The sequence below is a fragment of the Echeneis naucrates genome, chromosome 12 (assembly GCF_900963305.1).
Source record: "Echeneis naucrates chromosome 12, fEcheNa1.1, whole genome shotgun sequence".
NCBI lineage: Eukaryota > Metazoa > Chordata > Actinopteri > Carangiformes > Echeneidae > Echeneis > Echeneis naucrates.
This window is the reverse complement of record NC_042522.1, coordinates 16,290,430-16,309,196: the sequence shown is the minus strand read 5'-3', so window position 1 is coordinate 16,309,196 and position 18,767 is coordinate 16,290,430. Positions and strand designations below refer to the sequence as shown.

The following is an 18,767-nucleotide window of genomic DNA, read 5'->3' as shown; positions in this document are numbered from 1 at the left end:
TTTAAAAATAAAACTAAGGTTTGGGTTAGGCTTAGTTCAAGATGATGGTTTGCGTTGAAGTGAGCATCTAGACCTGAATTTCCACAGACTCTTTCCTCAACCTTTGAAAAAACAAACAAACAAACAAACAAACAAACAAAAAAAAGCCTCCCACAGAAACACAAAGCTTTTGACAGCACGAATCGCAGAATTGACAAGAACAAAGATAATTATTAAAATGTAAGCTTGGCATTATGTGCTTATCTTCCCTGCGGTTATTTCTGAGGATCAAACTGGGTTTACCGAGGTCTGTCATTCATTTTCAACTCCTTTGTCAAACAGACCACAAAGCCTACAACCCCCCCCCCCCCCCCAAAAAAAAAAAGCAGACTCATATTAGAAAGGTTTTATTTTTAGTTAAAATAAAAGCGGTTGTGGTTTCTGAGTCGATGTCAATTGCACCTTTCAGTTAGCTTTGCTTAGCATTCTGGTATTTGCAGGAAGAAGAAATGCGATATATGTGATTTCTGTTCTTATAGCATCGTACAGCTGTACAGCAAAACTACCGAGAGATGATGAAGGTGAGAAGACACAGCTGACCTGATATAACAACTCATCACGAGAAGTGCAAAAGAGGAACATTTGCTCCCTGACGAGGACGCTTTGAGTATCAAGGCAATAAGTGACCTCATTCCGGCCCACCACAATGTTTGGTTACTACTTTTTCCCTTTTTCCAAACACACACCACACATCGCACAGTCGCAGACACACGCCGAGGTATTGTGCGTAGTATCAGTCTGTCAGTGCTGATAGGTGGCCTGTGGTTTCTCCTCAACACTAATCAGTCACACGCGTGGTGTGCAGCACTTATGGACAAACCCACAACATGCCTCTGGTAGGAAGTACGATCGCAGTGCGAAACTCGAGGACTTCCTGTCGCCCTGGGCTATCGGGATGCACAGGCTCACAGCGGAGGGATGCACACTCACAAATACTCTCTCAAAGCAACAATGACTCAACAGCTTAGTAATCAACCACCAAGACACACGCTGTGCAGCAGCTTTACACCAGCAGTGTCAAAACAAAACAAATGAACTTTGGAGGCTGAACAGGCAGCTGTCCCCCAGTCGTGCATCACTGCGAGTGGAGCACCCAGCGTGATCCACGCTGGCATAGGCAAATCATTGGACCACACCCAATACGTCATGACTCATCAGCCCCCCTTCTGCTGTCCATCCATGCCAACAGAGAGGAGGAAAAGAGTCAGCGAGTGGGGGGGGGGGGGGGGGGGGGGTAACGAAAAGAAGAGGGGGGATGAGGAGAAGCACACACAGATAACACAAAGAAAGCAGCAAACAGATGAGTGCCTTGTGGGTGGGACTCACCAGCTCGACCGAACCATAGTGTTTCCTGCTGAAGTCTCCACGCCTGCAGCCGAGGTCCTCCGAGGCAGAGCTGTAACACAAACACATGGTCAGGCAAACGGCCTTTTTGTCCTCCATCACACTACACAAATGCACATAAGCGGTCACGTCACTCATATATAAGGGGCAGCATCTGCTTTCCGGAAGTCTCCTTATCTCACTTTGTCTTCTTCTTCATGGACACTTTGTTAAAACTGTTGTTTTTTCTTTTTCTTTTTTTTTTTTTTTGCTCTTGCCCTTTCTTTCTTTCTTTCTTTCTCTGCCTCCTCCTGTCTGTGTCTCAGATGGTGTGACGGGACTGGCGGTGTGGCATTGGCGACTTGCTGGGAGCAGGAACCCAGTTCTGATTGAGATGTTGGTTCCTGATTGAATTAGACCCGAGTGATAGATGGAGACTGTCTGGGAGAGCTGACTACTGGTCAAATAGTCAAATGCAGGAACAGAGTAGAGAGACTAGTGCATATATAAAAGAAAGTGACACGCACGCAGCAGACAGAAACACAGAAAATGAGAGTTAGCAGGACAGCTGAAAATGTTTTCTCTGAATGTTCTCAGGTGTCTGATAAAATAACTGTAGATACAGAAAATTTGAACGTATCCTGAATGTATCAAATTTTAAGAGCAACACCTCTCTCATGTCTGACCATAAATTATAGAGTTACAGTCAGGAGTCGATTTTTTTTTTTTTTTTTGAATGAGCATTTTGACATCTTCAGACAGAACCCTGCTACTGTAGCTGCTTCCATCAGCCTCTACGGTAGGCTATGCATTGCTAATTGCAGTGCAATGACCCAGCGAGAACTTTGTTGGAGACTCTGTTTCGATGTACTGGCGGGGAATTGGCCAATGTATCACCACCAATCCATGTATCACTCCTTATCTTCAGTCACGATAATCATATTACTATCGATCCGGCCCGATCCATATGCAAGAATCACTTGATAGGATTGTGAAAGGCCTAAAGTCAGAGTTAAATTAAACAGAGAGAAGAAGCTGGGGTATTATTCTAAAATGATCAATTAATCTGACTAACACACAGCCAGGGACAACAGCAGCGTCTTCAGAGCGCTCGTTTAATAGGATCTGATTTCTTTGGGAGACAAAATGTAAGATGAATCTGCTTAAATCCTATTAAAGAACAAGTCATAAGAGAAGCAAAAGTCTTGCCATTGCTAAGTGCCAAGGTAAGGTAAGAGTCATTTATGTGGGAACACTGGAAATGAAAGATGAGACTAGTGCCATACAGGTGGCTGTATGCTACTGTTCCCAAATCAAAATGCGAGGTTATATCTCCACAAGTGCACAGAGAACACTCACAATGGAGCAGATATGGCACCTTGCACATCTGTGTGCGACAAAAGACCACAGCACCGAAATTTTGTGTGCATTTCATTTGGTTGTCACACTGCAGCTGCGTGAAAACCGAGGCTGTGTCATCTGTGCGGCATGCTAGCTCGTGGTGTCAACCCTTGTGTTGCAGAGCATTTGATGTAGCATCTGTTTAAAGGGACGGTTAAGGGGAAGTTACTGGAATACACCGAGAACATCTAGTATCAGTATAATCGTCTGAGTGGTAATACGACTTGTGTGTTTTTTTTGCTTCCTCATTCTCTCCAGACCACAACCCCTACTCTTCTTCCGTCGTCCCCCAAACCCTTCCCTCTATGGTCAGCCTTCTCTCTCTCTCTCTCTCTCTCTCTCTCTCTGGAGAGCAAATGATGAAGGAAAAGCGGGACTGTTAACACATACATGTACACTCAAGCTTAAAGGACGTTTTAAAGTGCATCTGTAGAACAAGGTAGCCCATCCATCACCATTTCCTCCCGCTTGTTTGCTTGCTTACTTTGGCGGCTGGGTCGGGTTCTGTTGTGATCACCTTCCCAACACATACTCCATCACAGGTCCTAACTTAAACACTTTTTGCATCCCGGCACCCAGAACACCATCTTCTCTAGCCTTCACCTTTCCTTGCTCATGAGAAGGATCGTAGATGGTAAGGGGGTAATTATGTGACACCCATCCCACCCACCTGCCTAATGAAAATCACTCCATCTCCAAGTGAAGCTAATGTCATTCAATAAAAGGTTTATATATATATTTGAAAAGAAAAAAAATGGCACATGAATTAAATAGATTTTAAGTGCTTTTTCTCATAGCATTGTAGATATCACTGGTAGCAAATCTCAAGTGGCTGTGGTTCAAGAGAGATGTTTTGTTGAATAGACTTGATTTTAAATGATTTCCTCTTTCTGGCTGGAGTTAATATCTGAATCGAAGTAGTCACTTTGGTGCACACAATTTTTTTTTCCCAAGACTTCAACACTTGGCTGGATAATACCCAAAGGAAAAGTGTTGCTGCCAGGGTGAGAATTTTTCTTTGTTTACATGGGGAACTGTTCAATGTCCAATTTTAGCTTTTTCTCTTTTTGAAATGAAAGATATTTTAACACATGTGGGAGGTGTAGTCTGTGGTGAACTAAGAGCCGTTTGCAATGCAGGGTGGTTTCTGTCAAACCAAATGGATTTGCAAAATTCAAGCGATGCTGACACCTATTAAAGAGGTGAAACGGGCCAAGGGAGTACCGTGCCTCAAGTCTGCTGAGAAACAACCGAGCCACACATCCAGATTTCAAGTACAATGTGTACAAGGAGTCAAAGCAACAATATCAACAAAAAACATATCATCTTTAGAGTGAAATCAGTGGTTGTCCTGTTAAAGATTCCACTTTGACACTAAATTGAAGGAGTAAAATGAGTTGCTTGTTTTTAGATTTTGATTTCATATCATGTTATAAATATGTTAACTATATGGCCCTAGGAGATGGTGTCATTGTTCAGTCTACCACATAAGCCCACACTGAAATGTCTCCACAACTACTAGTTAGACTGCCATTTAATTTGGCTTAGCCATTGGTGTTTCCCAGAGGACGAATCAACTTCAGCAGTCAGCCCAAAGCTGTACCAAACTACAGCCACGCTGCAGCCTCTTTCCTGTCGCGATAATAACTATGTATAGACAAGCATGCCCTTATAATGCACGCTGACACCGACGTGTTTTAAGATATACAGATGAAGCCATTATCCAGCATTCAAAGCTGTCCTTGTGTTTGGAAATCATAACTTGAACTATGCACCCCGACTGCTCAGATATCCACTTTCCAGTAGCATAATGGCTCTTAGCCAAAGAAAAATGACTTTGAAAGCTTGGACCAAAGAGAAATAGCTAAAATGGATATTCATTACTCAACTTGCTGCCCTCAGTAATGGAGTACAGGAAAGGTTACAAATTGTGGTTTCTGTCACAAGGCAATGGACAGTGGCCACTGAAAGGCTCCATACAGTAAAATGTGAAGTATAAATCAAACTGCCTGCAGTCATACAAATCCTCCTTGTGCTGCTCAAGGAAAAAAAAGGGCATTTTATCTGTTACATCACATGATGTGTGAGTTTTTATAGAATTAAATCATTCCATAAAGTGGCTCTCTTTGAAATCTTGTTCGACAGAAAGGAAAAATACTCCTAAAAAACCTTTAACGCTAGAAGGTGTAGAAGCAAGAGCAAACGCTAAACTGTTGGGAGTGCAAATAAAAAGCATAAAAAAGGCAGAAACGCTCCAATGTATGAGCACATCCACATGTGGCAACTACATCTGAATTATTTAAATGTCAGTCAACCATTTTCAGCAGTGGCTCCTACTTCACAGTCGTGAGATTTACATTTCAAATGATATTTGAGTTGATCTTGCAACATTTTTCCTCCATGAATAACAGGTTCAGCTTGAAAACTTCTGAACTCTTTGTATGCAGGCACCGAGGCTGATTTGCAAGAAAATAACAAACAGATGTTACATGTGTAGCTCGGTGAACTGCATGCACGGCACACACAAACAAACACCGAGCTATCAAACACTTCTCCACCGCAGCTTCTCATTCACTAATAAGTCACAGCCATTTTGCTACAGTGATAAATGGGGGGGGGGGGCAATTCATGCCATAACAAGCCATAACAGCAATATGACAAAGGGACGGTTAATGAAATCACCCTTTCATCCCACCTCTCTCTCTCTGTGTTCCCAATCTCTCCAACACAGACAGGGTGCCTGTGGCATATGAGCTGTATGTTTACTATATGATCTCAAGTGTCACTGCAGCTCCATGCTCCCAGCGATGCCTCAAAACTGGCTGCAGCTGCTGCAGCGGTGGCATTTTTTGGACACATCGACAGCGAGAGGCTGGAAATGAGCTACCACAGAGTAACCTTGCACCACATCTGAACTCAGCTGCACACTTGAAGCCAAATACTAGCCTTCAGCACGGCCACATCAGTCCTGTCACACACTGCCAAGAGCTGCATGTCCACCCCCCCCCCCCAACACAGTCTACATTGAACTGAGAGACATGACATGAATAATTCACCACCTTCCGTGTGTATACTGTAAATGTGTGTCCTCTCAGAGAGAGAGGTGAAAAAAAAGAAAGCTCAATTAATAATCAAGGGATGAACCACCCAGTCTGATGAAACACAATAAACCCAGAGCTGTGCTTTCATTAATTAAAAGCTGATGTGGCTCAAAGAGTCCGCTGAGGAGCGTCAACACTTCCACACCGGAGACTTGTGGATTCAGAACAAACGCAGCACAGACACAAATGAAGCCGTGCACTTGATACACAAGATAAGCTGGACTGAAGTATGAAAAGCGCTCGATTGTTTCAGACAGCACAGCAGGTGTGCTGCAAGGGAGCCACGCATTCAACAGATGACAGGTTGGCATGCACAAAACACAGGTAACAGGTAGGATTTGTTTGTGTTTGTTTAGTTTTTTGTTTGTTTGGTTGTTGTTGTTTTGTTTTTTTGTTTTTTTTTACCGCTGATTGAAAGTCAACAGTTTGTTAGAGGCTGGATCCGCACTGTTCATGTCCCCATGCGATGTCAGTCCGGCGGACAAGGCGACAACAACGAGCCGGCGTCTTTTTCCTCCTCTTCTGTTTTGTTTTATTTCCTCTCCTCCTCCGCCACCCGTCTGTTTCTCCTCCGGCTACGAGCTCAGGAGCATCACTGCGGCGCAAAGTCCGACACCAGCAGCTGATCTGAGCCCGGTTGGAGATCCGGCTCTTCTTTTTTTTTTTTTTTTTTTGCTCTGGATGCGCGCAACTGGTCACAACATGATGGTGAAGCGGAGCTGCTCTGCCATAGGAGCTGTGTTTACTGTGCTCTAAGTCCCCTCCTCCCTCTCTCTCTCTCTCTCTCTCTCCCCCCCTCTCTCTCACACACACACACACACACACACACACACAGTCGTGCATTTCAAGTCACACACTTTTTAGCTACAGCAAAAGGCACCATTCAGATTATTCCCATCGCCTTGTTTTCCTCTAGTTTGCTGTTGCATCACCTTAAATTACGGGAAGCTGCTGGACAGTGACAGTATCCCGGAGTGTAAAGTGATGTCAGGATGCGTTCAAGGTCCAATTATCATAATGTGTGTGTGTGTGTGTGTGTGTGTGTTGATTTATTTAAAAATCGCTCCTAAATTACCTCTTTATAAGATATAACTGATGTTTGACTGGCAAAACATCAATGAATCCTAAATTGATCAATAATAACACTTTGATAATAGCAGTTTGGGGGTTTGCCATGTTGGTGTTTATTGCCTCTTAACAGCCCCATATTAATAAAGGCTGCTAATTCAAGAGTGAACTCATCTGTTTAACACTTTTGTAATCAACTCTGATCTTAGCGGTGTTGGTAAGTTACCGAGCCATTGAGTCTGTAATTGTAAATATTAATACATTGTTTTGTTTGATTGATTTTGGTCCGACACTCCAATCAGGCATCCTTCCACAACATGGCAACCCAAATGGTGCTCTAATGGATTGCAACTGCTCTATGAAGCATTGGGAAATGATTGAAGCAATTAGTTACACTTTACACTGCCTGTACAAATGGTGATTAAAGCGTGCTAATTTAACATCATTCGCCTCAAAGGAAAATTATCTTTGTGTTTCTTTGGCCTCTCATATCCTCGCCAATCAATCGCTCTTATGCGCTCTCGAGGGTCTACCCATAATCCCACTCAACGCGAGGTCACGGCAGAGATGAGGTCATTCATTCATTCACCCAACCTCCCTGCGCCATGTCTCCTTTTTTATGTCTTCAAAATGCACTTTTCTACCTTCTATTGATTAGCTCCCAGCGTTATTGAACGTTCTGGTCAGTCCCGGGCGAAACAGCAACACATGCCGAGATCTGAGAGCAGCATTTATTACCCCGCTGCCATATTCTTTAGAGGATCTGAATACCGGGGGCAGTGGAAAGGGAAGGAAAACCAGAAAGACAGCATTTGTCACTTGTCAATTTGTGCAGTGAGCAGCGATGAGCATGTGAAGAAAACAGGAATATGGCAAAAAACATGTCAGGAAGGGCCTGTAGCTCTTCAGACTCTGCTCACATGCACAGAATAGCAGGTGATACATGAGCTTAGGCAAATCTGATACCTTCACAATAGCCCAGCCAAAGCCTGTGTCTCCAGCTCAGCCTACACACACACACACACACACACACACAGCATGAAAGAGTGCAGGAATGCTCAGCCCATGCTACACGACACTCAGCTGCTCATCCATTTTTAATCAGTAGAAACCCCCCTCTGTGGCACGCCACACCACAGGAAAACACCTAAAGCTACTAACAGACGTAGTATTTTCTTTCATTTTCTGTCTGAATGTGGATGTGCCTTTAAATATAGCTCTGCAGCTGGAATCTGCAGCAGCCCGAAGCGAGAGAAACACCACTGAAAATAAAAACCTTTGTTTTCTCGCATCCAAGCATCGAGTTACCACCGTCCAACCTGAGATATCTGAACACTCCCACCTCTAATTAGACCCCTGTGGCTGATCTCACACACACACACACATTCATACATGTTGCATTAACACAACTTTGTCACACACACGCGCCTTGTCACACTTTGGCCTCCGCTGCCTTTGCATAAGTGCTTCTCGCTTTTATCAACGGCCGATTGTTAATTCTGGATGTAACAAGGGAAGTACAAATGGGGACGACTTCCTGTTTCTGAGCTATCAATGTGAAAGCATTATGAGAGAAAGAACTGATGTAATGTAACAACAGTCCGCTGCAGGGGATGAATATAATACACCGATTTCTTACAAAGCTACTGCTTCCAAAAATGTAGACGGGGCGGTTGTGTTTGCATCTGTTTGTGTCTTCCCTGGTGCCTCGAGTCAAATCACCACATCTGAAGACCATTTAGATAATTTTATTTGGCTTCAACTGTTATTTTACTCTGACAGTTCAAAATCCAAACATATATCAATAATTTACTATCATAAAAACAGCCTATTCAGAATTTAGCGTGAACTTTTTTTTCTTCTTTTTTAAGAATTCTCTGGTAACTAACAGATTATTTGACTAAGTTTGAAACTAAAAAGAAAATTCACTATATGAATCTTTCTCTTGTTGGACATTGTTGACCAGCTGTGGTTCGGTGACTGTTATAGATCTCTTTTTAAAAGTGCAGGTGAGTTGTTTATGTGTGCTTCATAGACCTGGAATTGCCCCCTGAGGCACAGATAGATTGAACTGACCTGAATTAATTCTTACAGCTCTGCCTGGATCTGATGTTTCATTGTGGATTTTTTTTTTTTTTTTTTTAAGTGTGGTAAAATGCTGTAAATCTGAAACTGTAACCTGGAATGACAACTGGTATTCACAAGAAGAAATATGATAAAACATTGAAGGATTGCGAAAGCTATTTTAAAATTCAAAAAGGTGCCCTGTGGAGCGTGTCACCACTAGTGGTGCTATTTTAAATGGGGGCCCGGTTTTGTTTGTATCATGTTTAGCCATTAAACTTCCAGTAAACAGTAATTTGGTGACTGCATAGCGTGTCACGACTTCACCATTAAAGGCAAGAACGTAGAAGGCTGCTGGTAAACATGGAGATCATCACTGCACCATAAAAATCCTATCTGCAAATGTTTTATGAAATAAAATCCACTGAAGTTTGATGATGAATATAAGCAGATATTTTAATTTATGATGTGACGTGAAACAGAGAACGCAGCCCTGACTTCAAAAGAAAGAAATGACAGTTGACGGCATCTTTGTGTGGAGTAATTTTTTACTCCACCAGTTTAGTGATCCAGCTGTATTCACAATAATCCAAATACTAATGAGGCTGAATGTAGTCTTTTTATTCCCACCGCTGTGCCATTTGCTCACGTATGAACTCAATTCAGACTGCAGTGTGTGTCATGATATTCCCAAACACCTCATTTGGGTGTCACCATCTTGCTGAGTGCTGCTAAAACAAAGCCGATGAGTTCATAGTTTCTGCTTCAGCGCTCAATTAGGAAGTGAAGTACAATCTAAAAGTGTCAATCTTCAACCTGTGTGCGTTTTTGTGTGTGGGACCTGACCGTGATCAACTATCCCAGGCTCTGCATTCCCCAGACAGATGCATCTTCAAAGAACAGGCTATAAATGTAGGTGTGTGGGTTTACAGTCCACGTTGCTTGGTGGTTGTGTTGCCCAGGTACACAAAGTCTTTGTGTGTATGCATGAGCACTCACAGGGATATCCTCAGCTCATGATGCAGATCAGGAGCTCTCCAGTCAATATTTTTTGCTAATCCCTCAGAGCTATACGGCGCCTTCTCTCTGGACAGCTGGCACGCCGACCCTTTAGTCTCACCATGGCGCCTTTCCCACGCGCAGCATAAACAGTACTCTGTGTGTGTTAAAGGGTGCAGCGTCATTAGACGTGCACTTTCTGACTCCAGATCAGCCCGAGTCCAATGGGAATCATTTATCTGCGTATGGATGTATGGAAATGAGCAAGAACACATACGGACAATAATGCAAACGGCAGGATGCAAAATGTTCCACATACTCCAACAGGAGCTCCATCAGTCACACACATTCAGTATGACATGCAAATCCATAGACCTGATATGATGCCAGAGGCTTTGTCCCCGTCTATGTAACCTGTGAGAGGAAGCACTAACGACGGAAGGCTTCATTTGGCGAAGTAATAACTCAACTATTGTTTATTTGTGGGCTTTTTACATCAGTTGTAGTTAGCTGTGAACGCTTCAGCTAAAAATAACTAATCCAAATAATGATCCTATAGAGACCAGAGACTTCTCAAATCACCGTGAAGAGACATTTTCACAAGAATCAATCTGCTGTTTCTGTTCTTTGTTAGTTCGAGCTCACATGTTTTCCTTTACGCACACGATCACATGAATTCAAATACACGCACAAGCACATGCGGATGATTTGGATTCAGACCTTGGCTGCTTTGTTTCTAGAGCATCCCAAATGCCAGCAGGTCACCATGTGGCCTCTGTGAAATGTCACCATGTCAGGCTGCAGCGATTTATGATGGTGCTCTCATTAAAAGCGATCAGGCCAATTAACCTTTCATGTGTAACGATCAGACCGGCCCTGGACACCACTCTGCCCCTTGGCCCTCAGGCTACGTGTGCGTGCTTACGTGCACTTTTTTGGGACAATGCACTTCAGTCCTGATTACTGTTTTTATATGAGTGCTGATGAAGGGATACGCTTGTATTTGTGCACTATGACCACGTTGTGTATTGTTATACACGACACAGCGAGCTTGTTGTGTGTGTCTGAATGAAACTCACAGCTTAGCCCACCTGCTCTCCACATAAATGTCACTGCTGCTTAATGCACTCAGTCCTCGTAGAGGAAACGTGAATGACCAACATACAAGGCCTGCCAATTCTTCACTTTTAACTGCTTACTGTCAATTTTTCGACAATCACTTCGGCCCATCAGATTTCTCAATCAAAGTAAACCGATACATATGAAAAGATAACAAATGTGAACTCATCAGTTAAATTCCCACTAACTGGCTACAACAGTGTTTATACAGGGAGAGTCTGCCCTCTTGTGGTTATAAATTTCATCACAATTAAATGAGAGGGACATGAGCGACTCAACATCAAATTTATAATTCAGTCTCATAAGAGTTTCAAAAACTGTCAACAGCATAAACTGTCAGAGATGTTTTGTTACTATATATGATATGATATCACCCCAGATGATGACCCCCGGGTGATTCCCTGTCTCTTACTTGTTGTCTCCATTTGATTGATGGTTGGCTTGATTGAAATCAGGGTCAGACATGTTCCAATTCATTTGTACAAGACCGCAAAACTAATCATATTCCCATCAGCTGCACGTTGTGTTTAGTGCCAATTAGCACACGTTAGCGTGCCAAGAAGGTAAAAGATTGAAGATTAGAGCTGCTTACTATCACCATGCAACTCTACCTCAGTTAGCACGCCGGCTTCAGTGTTTAGCACCGATGTGTGGCAGCATGCACTCACAGAGGTGGTGAACTTTTGTTTTTCTGACCACCCTGTCAAACGTCACTCTGTTTTCTGAAAGGCTGTTCCTAAACTAAACGCGCCGTTACACTTCAGCGCGTCCTTTGAAGCATCACAAACATATCCCGAGACATTACAATCTATAAAAATATTAGTATTTATAAATGAGGATCAAAAAGACTTCCTGATGTCTCTGTGCATCTAAGTCAGGCCTTTCACTCACAGTTGGAAACTGTTTATCAGTGTGCTCGGGGTGACGGAACTGTCTCTCCATCTGAACCAAAACATACCAAAAAGTCTCCGAAATGAAAATGATGTAGACTATTTCATTTGAGCCACATCTTAAGAACCCCCGGTGAAAAAAATGGCCATCTTAGATGCTTCCACTTGTACTTTCAAACAGCTCTACCATCTCGTTCATCATTTCTTTCTCTTGCTCACCCTTTAACCAAGACGAGGTTTTGGCCGGCCTCCCTGAAAACCACAGGGTAAAAATGTACAACAGTAACCCTTCACAGACTCCATTTCCTCCTCTGTCTCTTCCGGATGGCTCTTTAAGGGTTATGACGGGGGCAGTGGGCTGGTGTGAAGCTACTCACAGTGTACACACAAATGGTGCCCACACTGTGCGGCGTTCCTTTGAGCTTTTCATACCCTGCACCTTTCCTCTTCACGTCAACACACACATTCACTTCTGTAAATCTGAGTCTTGTATGTATATGGCTTGCGGCCGAGCTCGAGCAGGCTGCATCACAACCAATGCCCAGCTTTAAGTACACTGTGCTGGGTTTATTCCAGGCGACTATAATGGGGAATATTTTTCCAGCCAGCAAAGTTTTCCTGAAGCAGTGCACAGTGCATCTTAATGTGTAGGTATGTGTCTTAAAGCCCTAAATGGAAGCAGATGTTCCCCTCCAAGAGTAAAAGTTTACATAGGGCTGTAATCAAGCAAGGGATTTTTTTTTTTGGCATTTCTTTTTTTCTTCTCGTAATTTGAGTCTATTTTTCTGTCTAAATGAGCCTGGTGTGCTGCGTTGTGCGCATGGCTGAACTGTGCCGGGTTGTGCTGAGCTATGCAGCCACATATGGGAGTGATTACACTCCAGTGTTTATCAGACCTCACTGAGGGGACTCACTGTACGGCTGAGCAGAGCAGAACCGGCCTTGTGCCCCTTATTTCAATTTCCCAGCTACAACCTTCTATGGAAATCAGACAAGTGAATATTGCACCATCAATGTGAAAGCAATCTGTGAACCTATTAGATCAGTCGACTTACGGTAAATCACAGTGGAATTATTGTGATCATCATTTAATCATTTTAAAAGGAAGACATTTTTCATATCAAACTCAGTTTTCCTGGGTGGAGAGTTTTGACACAGAAGAATGTTTAACATAATAACTAAAAGAAAAGATTAATGACCGTTTTCATTTCAGATGAACCTATAAACTATTTCTTTAACGATTTTATCGGCCATTCAGTGTATAAACCAAGTCCAAATCCCAGATATGTTGCATTCACAACGTTGAAAGTCCTCCCGTCCAGTAAAGAAGATCTGTCCCTAATGTATGTTTTCACTCTCTGCAAAGCAGACAAGCACCTTGAGTCAGCAAAGATGTCAGCTGGTCCATCATTTCAGCTCGCTGCTGGAAGCTTTATGGCAGACTGTAACACAGGGGGAGACCCCAGCAGCTCAGCCTATCGCAACTACTTTCACTGTTTGTTAGAGAGCCCATCGCTACATGTACAGTCAGTCAGTCCATCCTTAGCTCTCAAAACACAAAAAAACATGTCTGACATCGAAAACACATGCTCTTCATACAAGCAATGCTTTGAAGCTTACTGTAAAAGGCTCACCAGGAAACCACAACCCTGGTACATATTTCCTTCTTTTCTTTTTTCTTTTAACTTTAAAGACATACATTCAATACTGCCTGATCCATTTGTTTACAAAGCACAGTGCCCTTCATTCACATCTGGAACCAGTCTTTTGCCAATCAAACAAGCGGCAAGCTACAGCACAACCCCTGGCAACTGTAGTCACAAAACATTGTGGGTTTGGCAGCAGGGCGAGGTCAATGAAGACGCTGATAGCGTTTCAAAGGAAAGGCACTCAAAGCACCTCTGAAGTGAGACGTTCAGGGCAGAAAAGAGCATGAGAGAGGACTGTCAGTTTCAGAGGCTGCAGCGTGTCAAGGATCCATTTTTTTTTCTCTGCTAGTGTGGCTGAGGTTGCAGGAGGAAGTTGGAACTTTTTTTTTTTTCCTTCTTCTTCAGCAGGTGAACGGAGGTACAGATGGTAAAAAAAAAAAAAAAAAAGAGGGAGGAGCTGGATTACATTGGTAAACGCAGTGGACTGATTAATGAGCAGCACACATTAATCAAACCTGATTAATCCACGCTGTCAAACCTTATCTTGCCTTCCTAATTTGTAAACAGGCTCTTTATCTGAACACGTTTGTTCATTTTGAGCCACAAAGTCAAACGGCAGCGACATGCTCTAATCACACTCTGCCCCGCTTTAGCATGATGAGAAATTGGCCTTTTCTCGCCCTCTCTCTCTCTCTCTCTCTCTCGTGGCAATTCCTCCCTGCCAGTGCATGCCTTTCCTTAAATGAACTACAAATGTTCTGTTATGTACTGACAAGCGTGCTCGAAAGATTCCACACAATGAGGTTAGTTTCCACCGCAGCAGAATCTGCTGATGCTGGATTCATAGAAAGCTTGCTGCTGACCTCTTGTAATTTCTGATACTGGGAGTGAGGAGACGTCCTCCTCCGTTGGTCAGGGGTTTTGTGAGTTCGCCGGTACGCCGAAATGCCCGGTAGGAGCATCCATTCACATGGTTCTCCCTCTTCTTGACTCTCTGGCTCCGTCTCTCATACTTATGTTTGCTCTGCCAGCACGCAGTCAAAGACAAGCCAATTCTTTTTTGGCTCCTTCAAGTGTCACAGTGTAGATTAATCTTATTCACACACAATTAACCAAGGCTGACTGGACGAGGTCTGAGACCAGAGCCAGAGCCAAGAGTTCAGTGACAGGAAGAGTTGATGGAGAAAGATGCCTCAATAGTTGGGGAAAATAATGGAAAAGGACACTAAATAGGTTTGGATTTGTTGCCCCTGGAGGGCACTCAAACTTACTTCTATCAAGACTCCAGGGCGAAGAGCTTCAGAGGTGTGTGCACATCCTTATGCAACATCACAATAAACTCAAAGAATGCCCCACTCGTTTCTATTGTTTTTTTAATTACATGCTTTCTTCTTGCCTGTCAAAAAGTTCCTCACCCACAACGCAGCTTGAACACTGACAGTTCATTTGGAGGTTTGCCTGTTACATTAGGACTGTACGTACGCAGCCTCAGGCACAGATCCAGAGCAGGCTTCGGAGGTTTGTGCCGCACCTGTAAACACACTCTGATGTGCAAAACTGGCAAACGCAGACACACACCCAAAACAACGTAGACGTAGCTTCATAGACAAATAAATATGTAGGCCACATCAGCTACAAATCATGAACAAACGTGCAACCACCTGCGATCACCAAGCATCTGTAACCAGCAGGGAAGTTGCCCAACAATAAGCTCTAGTGGTTTGTTCAACTTTTCTGCTTTCACTCGCAGCTCTGCTGTCACTGAGAATATCTTCCAACTGGCAGGCTGCTGACTCTGTCAGATAAGACTTAGCCACAACAAAACGGCATCCAAAACATGGTCAGAAATACTAATGTGATGTGATGTGTTGACCTAAAGCACATTCACTGCTAAGCCTTAAAGGAGGTTGCGATAGATCAGCCTGATTCATTTTGGCCTAAGGTTTTGGATTTCACTAATAGATTCTGGTCTTTGTCTGCGAGCTCTAACAATAAATTGTTGAAGCCATTGATGCAAAAGTAATTAAAGTTCATTATACAGCAATTCTTTGTTCCAGCATCTCATTTGTGAGAATACATTTGTCTTCCGTGGTTTTAAGCGGCAAGTTGGTTCAAACGTGACATTTGAAGATGTTAGCATTTGGCACATATTTTGTAATCTAACATTTTATAGATGAAAAGATGAATCAATTCACTTCCCTTAGAGAGAACGCATTCTGTGTCTGGAGCCTTGAGGAAGAAAAGGGGGCAGATCAATAACCATATGAACACCACCTCATGACATACCTCCACAGGCAAACATATGGGAACACTCCAGCCATTGTGTGTGCGTGTGTGTGCACATATGCACGTGGAAGCCGCCTTCTAACATACAGTGTGTGTCCTTATGAAGCTGTCCAAATGTGTTAGGTCTGTGTGGCCATGCCTCACTGCAGCACTGCCTCCTCAGTAGCAGCCCTTTAGCTGAGTGTCTTTCATATCTCCTCAGTATAGTGGAGAATCTATTTCCCCACGCAGCAGCACTTCAGGCCCGGCTCAGATTGATTGTCTGTTCAACTGTTAGTGTCTGAGAGACAGTCTGCCAGGAAGCCTGGCGATGTGAGTCTGGGCCCACAGCACAGACCTCCCCTCGCTGCACAGGCCAGATCAAGCAAATTAGATAAGATGTGTAACTTGAAAGTAAGTGCTTGGCACTAAACTGCACCATGCACTCTGAATACAGGGTTAGGGTTTGGAAAGGGAGACCTGGCAGTCTAAAGAGGACATCACCGTCGCACACACACACAAACGTGCTGGGACAAAGTGATCAACAGAGTAATGACGCAAGACTCATGAGTAAATTTGCGCTTCTGCAAAACTCCGTAGATTGTCTGAAATAGCAGGAAATTAGAGTGGAGGTGAGAAGGAGAAGCTAATCTGACTAGAGCAGGAATTCATGGAAAGGACAGCCAATACAATGCAAAAATCAAGCTCGGCATCAATCATGAGTTACTAGAATAAAAATTAATTATAACGACTTCCATCATCCACTGCTGGGGTTTAATGTCACATTGTGCTCTACGAATGGACATTTTTCACCTGTACCTTTAACCTGACTAGTTATTTTTGTATTAATGTTGTTCTCCAGCCAAACTAAAATAATTATAACCCAATGTTAGGCTGAGGCTCAATTTTTATCTTAAACCTGTCACAAATTAATTGGTAAATGTCCAAAATAACACAGCCATGACAGCAAAAGCTAAAAAAAAAAACAAACAAACAACACTAACTAAATAAAATGCTTATACCACCAACAATAAAACATAGTGCGTGTTTCACAGGTAATTCATTGAGTAGACAGTAAGCGACACATGAATCAGAAGCACCTCTAAGATTATCAAAGGTCCTCTTCATTAGAGAAATTGTAGGCGTATAATCCAGAAATCTTTTGATGGTTGTTCAAAGGAGGAGGAAGCGGTGTGACATCAGTAGGTAAGTAAAAGCCTTTACCAAATATTTACTTTACCAAACCACAGTGCACAAACTTGTGATGGAGGAAGCACGCAGGGAGCTCAGCGGGTGAAGCACCCACATGCTGGAGGTGAACACTTGGTGGGGGGGGGGGGTTACCAACAACCAACTGAGCCCCAGACAGAGGTCGCCTCAGCTGCACATTGTGTGGTCCACCTTCTACCAAAAAGCCTTCCAGGATGTTTGTGTGTTTTGCGTGAACTCACAGGTGCTCTGATGGCAAGACACACCAGCAGGTGATCCTTTTGGGTTTTTGTATTTCTTTTTTGGTGAGGGGGGGGGGGTGAAATTTCACAAATTAAACACTGCATTGCACAGGATTGGGCAGCTCTGGGGTTTTGTGCCCAATCAACACTTGACTCTGGTTGTAAAAGCATGATTGACAACCATGAAGCAGCCCTGTCAACACTGCAGGTGCAGACGATCCGTGCGTAACGAGCCCCCAACACACACACACACACACACACACACACTACAATCAGAGATGTGAACGCACAATAAACAGATAAGATGAACAAAGAAATCAGGATCTTGTTGGGAATTGGGTGACTGCCTTCTATTAGGGATACACAAAGAGATCCAGATCCCGGATTAATGACCAATCCACAAGGTGAAAGACGCCCAATGCAAACTCACCGCTCGGCCTCACGTAAAGTGCCACTTCTGGTGCGGGAGGGTGCAGTTTGTGAAGGGATGGTATGGCCATTTTTATTTAGTATTTTTTTTTTTGGGAGGGGGGGAATCGGCCCTTCTTGTCCCAGACAAACATCAGAAAAGAGGAGACCTACCTGGTGATCTCGAAGCTGCAACCTTTCCGAAGGAGCAACGCTCTCTTCCGCATGATGCCTTTGTCTCTGCCGAGGTACACATTTTTATCTGAATTCATGGGTGCTGGGAGAGCAGGTTGACTGGGAGGAAAGTCCAAAAAAAAAAAAAAAAAAAAAAGCACCGAGAGGCGGAAGATAAAAAAAAAAATAAAAATGTAAAAATAAAATAAAATAAAAAAAAAAACACAGGCTGGCCGAAAGAAGCAGAAGAGCAGGGAGGGGGGATCCTTAGACGCTCGGCTCACCTCGGCGGAGCAGGGAAACAGGAAAGTGATCTAGCAGACTTTTTGCCCCCCCCCCTCAGGCTACAAACACAAAAGACAGCGTCTGCAGGCGTTCAGAGGTGCATGTTTGCGGGGTCGGTGGTATCTCCATGCGGGATCCGCCGGTGCGGGACTGCTGCAGCTGACAACCTGAGCTGTTGTGTTGAGGAGACTCCTTCACCGCCTCCGCCTCCGCCACAAATCCTGTGATCCAGATCCCGGACTGTGGAGCCCAGAGGGGGGAGAGAGAGAGAGAGAGAGAGAGAGAGAGAGAGAGAGAGAGAGAGAAGAGAGAGAGAGAGAGGAGGGGAGAGAGAGAGAGAGAGGAGGGGGGGAGAGGGAGGGGAGAGAGGGAAGGAGAGAGGGGGGGGGGAGAGGGAGAGAGAGGGAGAGAGAAGGAGGGGGGGAGAGGGAGGGGAGAGAGAGAGAGGGAGAGAGAAGGAGGGGGGGGAGAGGGGGGGAGAGAGAGAGAGAGAGAGAGGAGAGAGAGAGAAGGAGGGGGGGAGAGGGAGGG

The 18,767-nt window shown here is 43.9% G+C and overlaps 1 protein-coding gene across 4 annotated transcripts in view; it reads right to left on the bottom strand.

Annotated features, from left to right (window-relative positions):
* The window catches only part of garnl3 (GTPase activating Rap/RanGAP domain like 3), a 55,585-nt gene extending 37,508 nt beyond the window's left edge, over positions 1–18,077 (bottom strand). For 2 of the 4 annotated variants that reach the window (XM_029516305.1, XM_029516303.1), the window contains exons 1-2: positions 17,952–18,077; positions 1,366–1,435 (exon numbers count right to left, since the gene is read on the bottom strand). In XM_029516305.1, coding sequence (XP_029372165.1) covers positions 1,366–1,435; positions 17,952–18,049 — 168 coding nt within the window. In that variant the 5' untranslated portion in view covers positions 18,050–18,077. Of the gene's footprint in view, positions 1–1,365; positions 1,436–6,269; positions 6,522–17,951 lie in introns of those variants that run through there. The other 2 variants (XM_029516302.1, XM_029516304.1) reach the window with 2 other exon arrangements.
* Between the last annotated feature and the right edge of the window lie 690 nt (positions 18,078–18,767).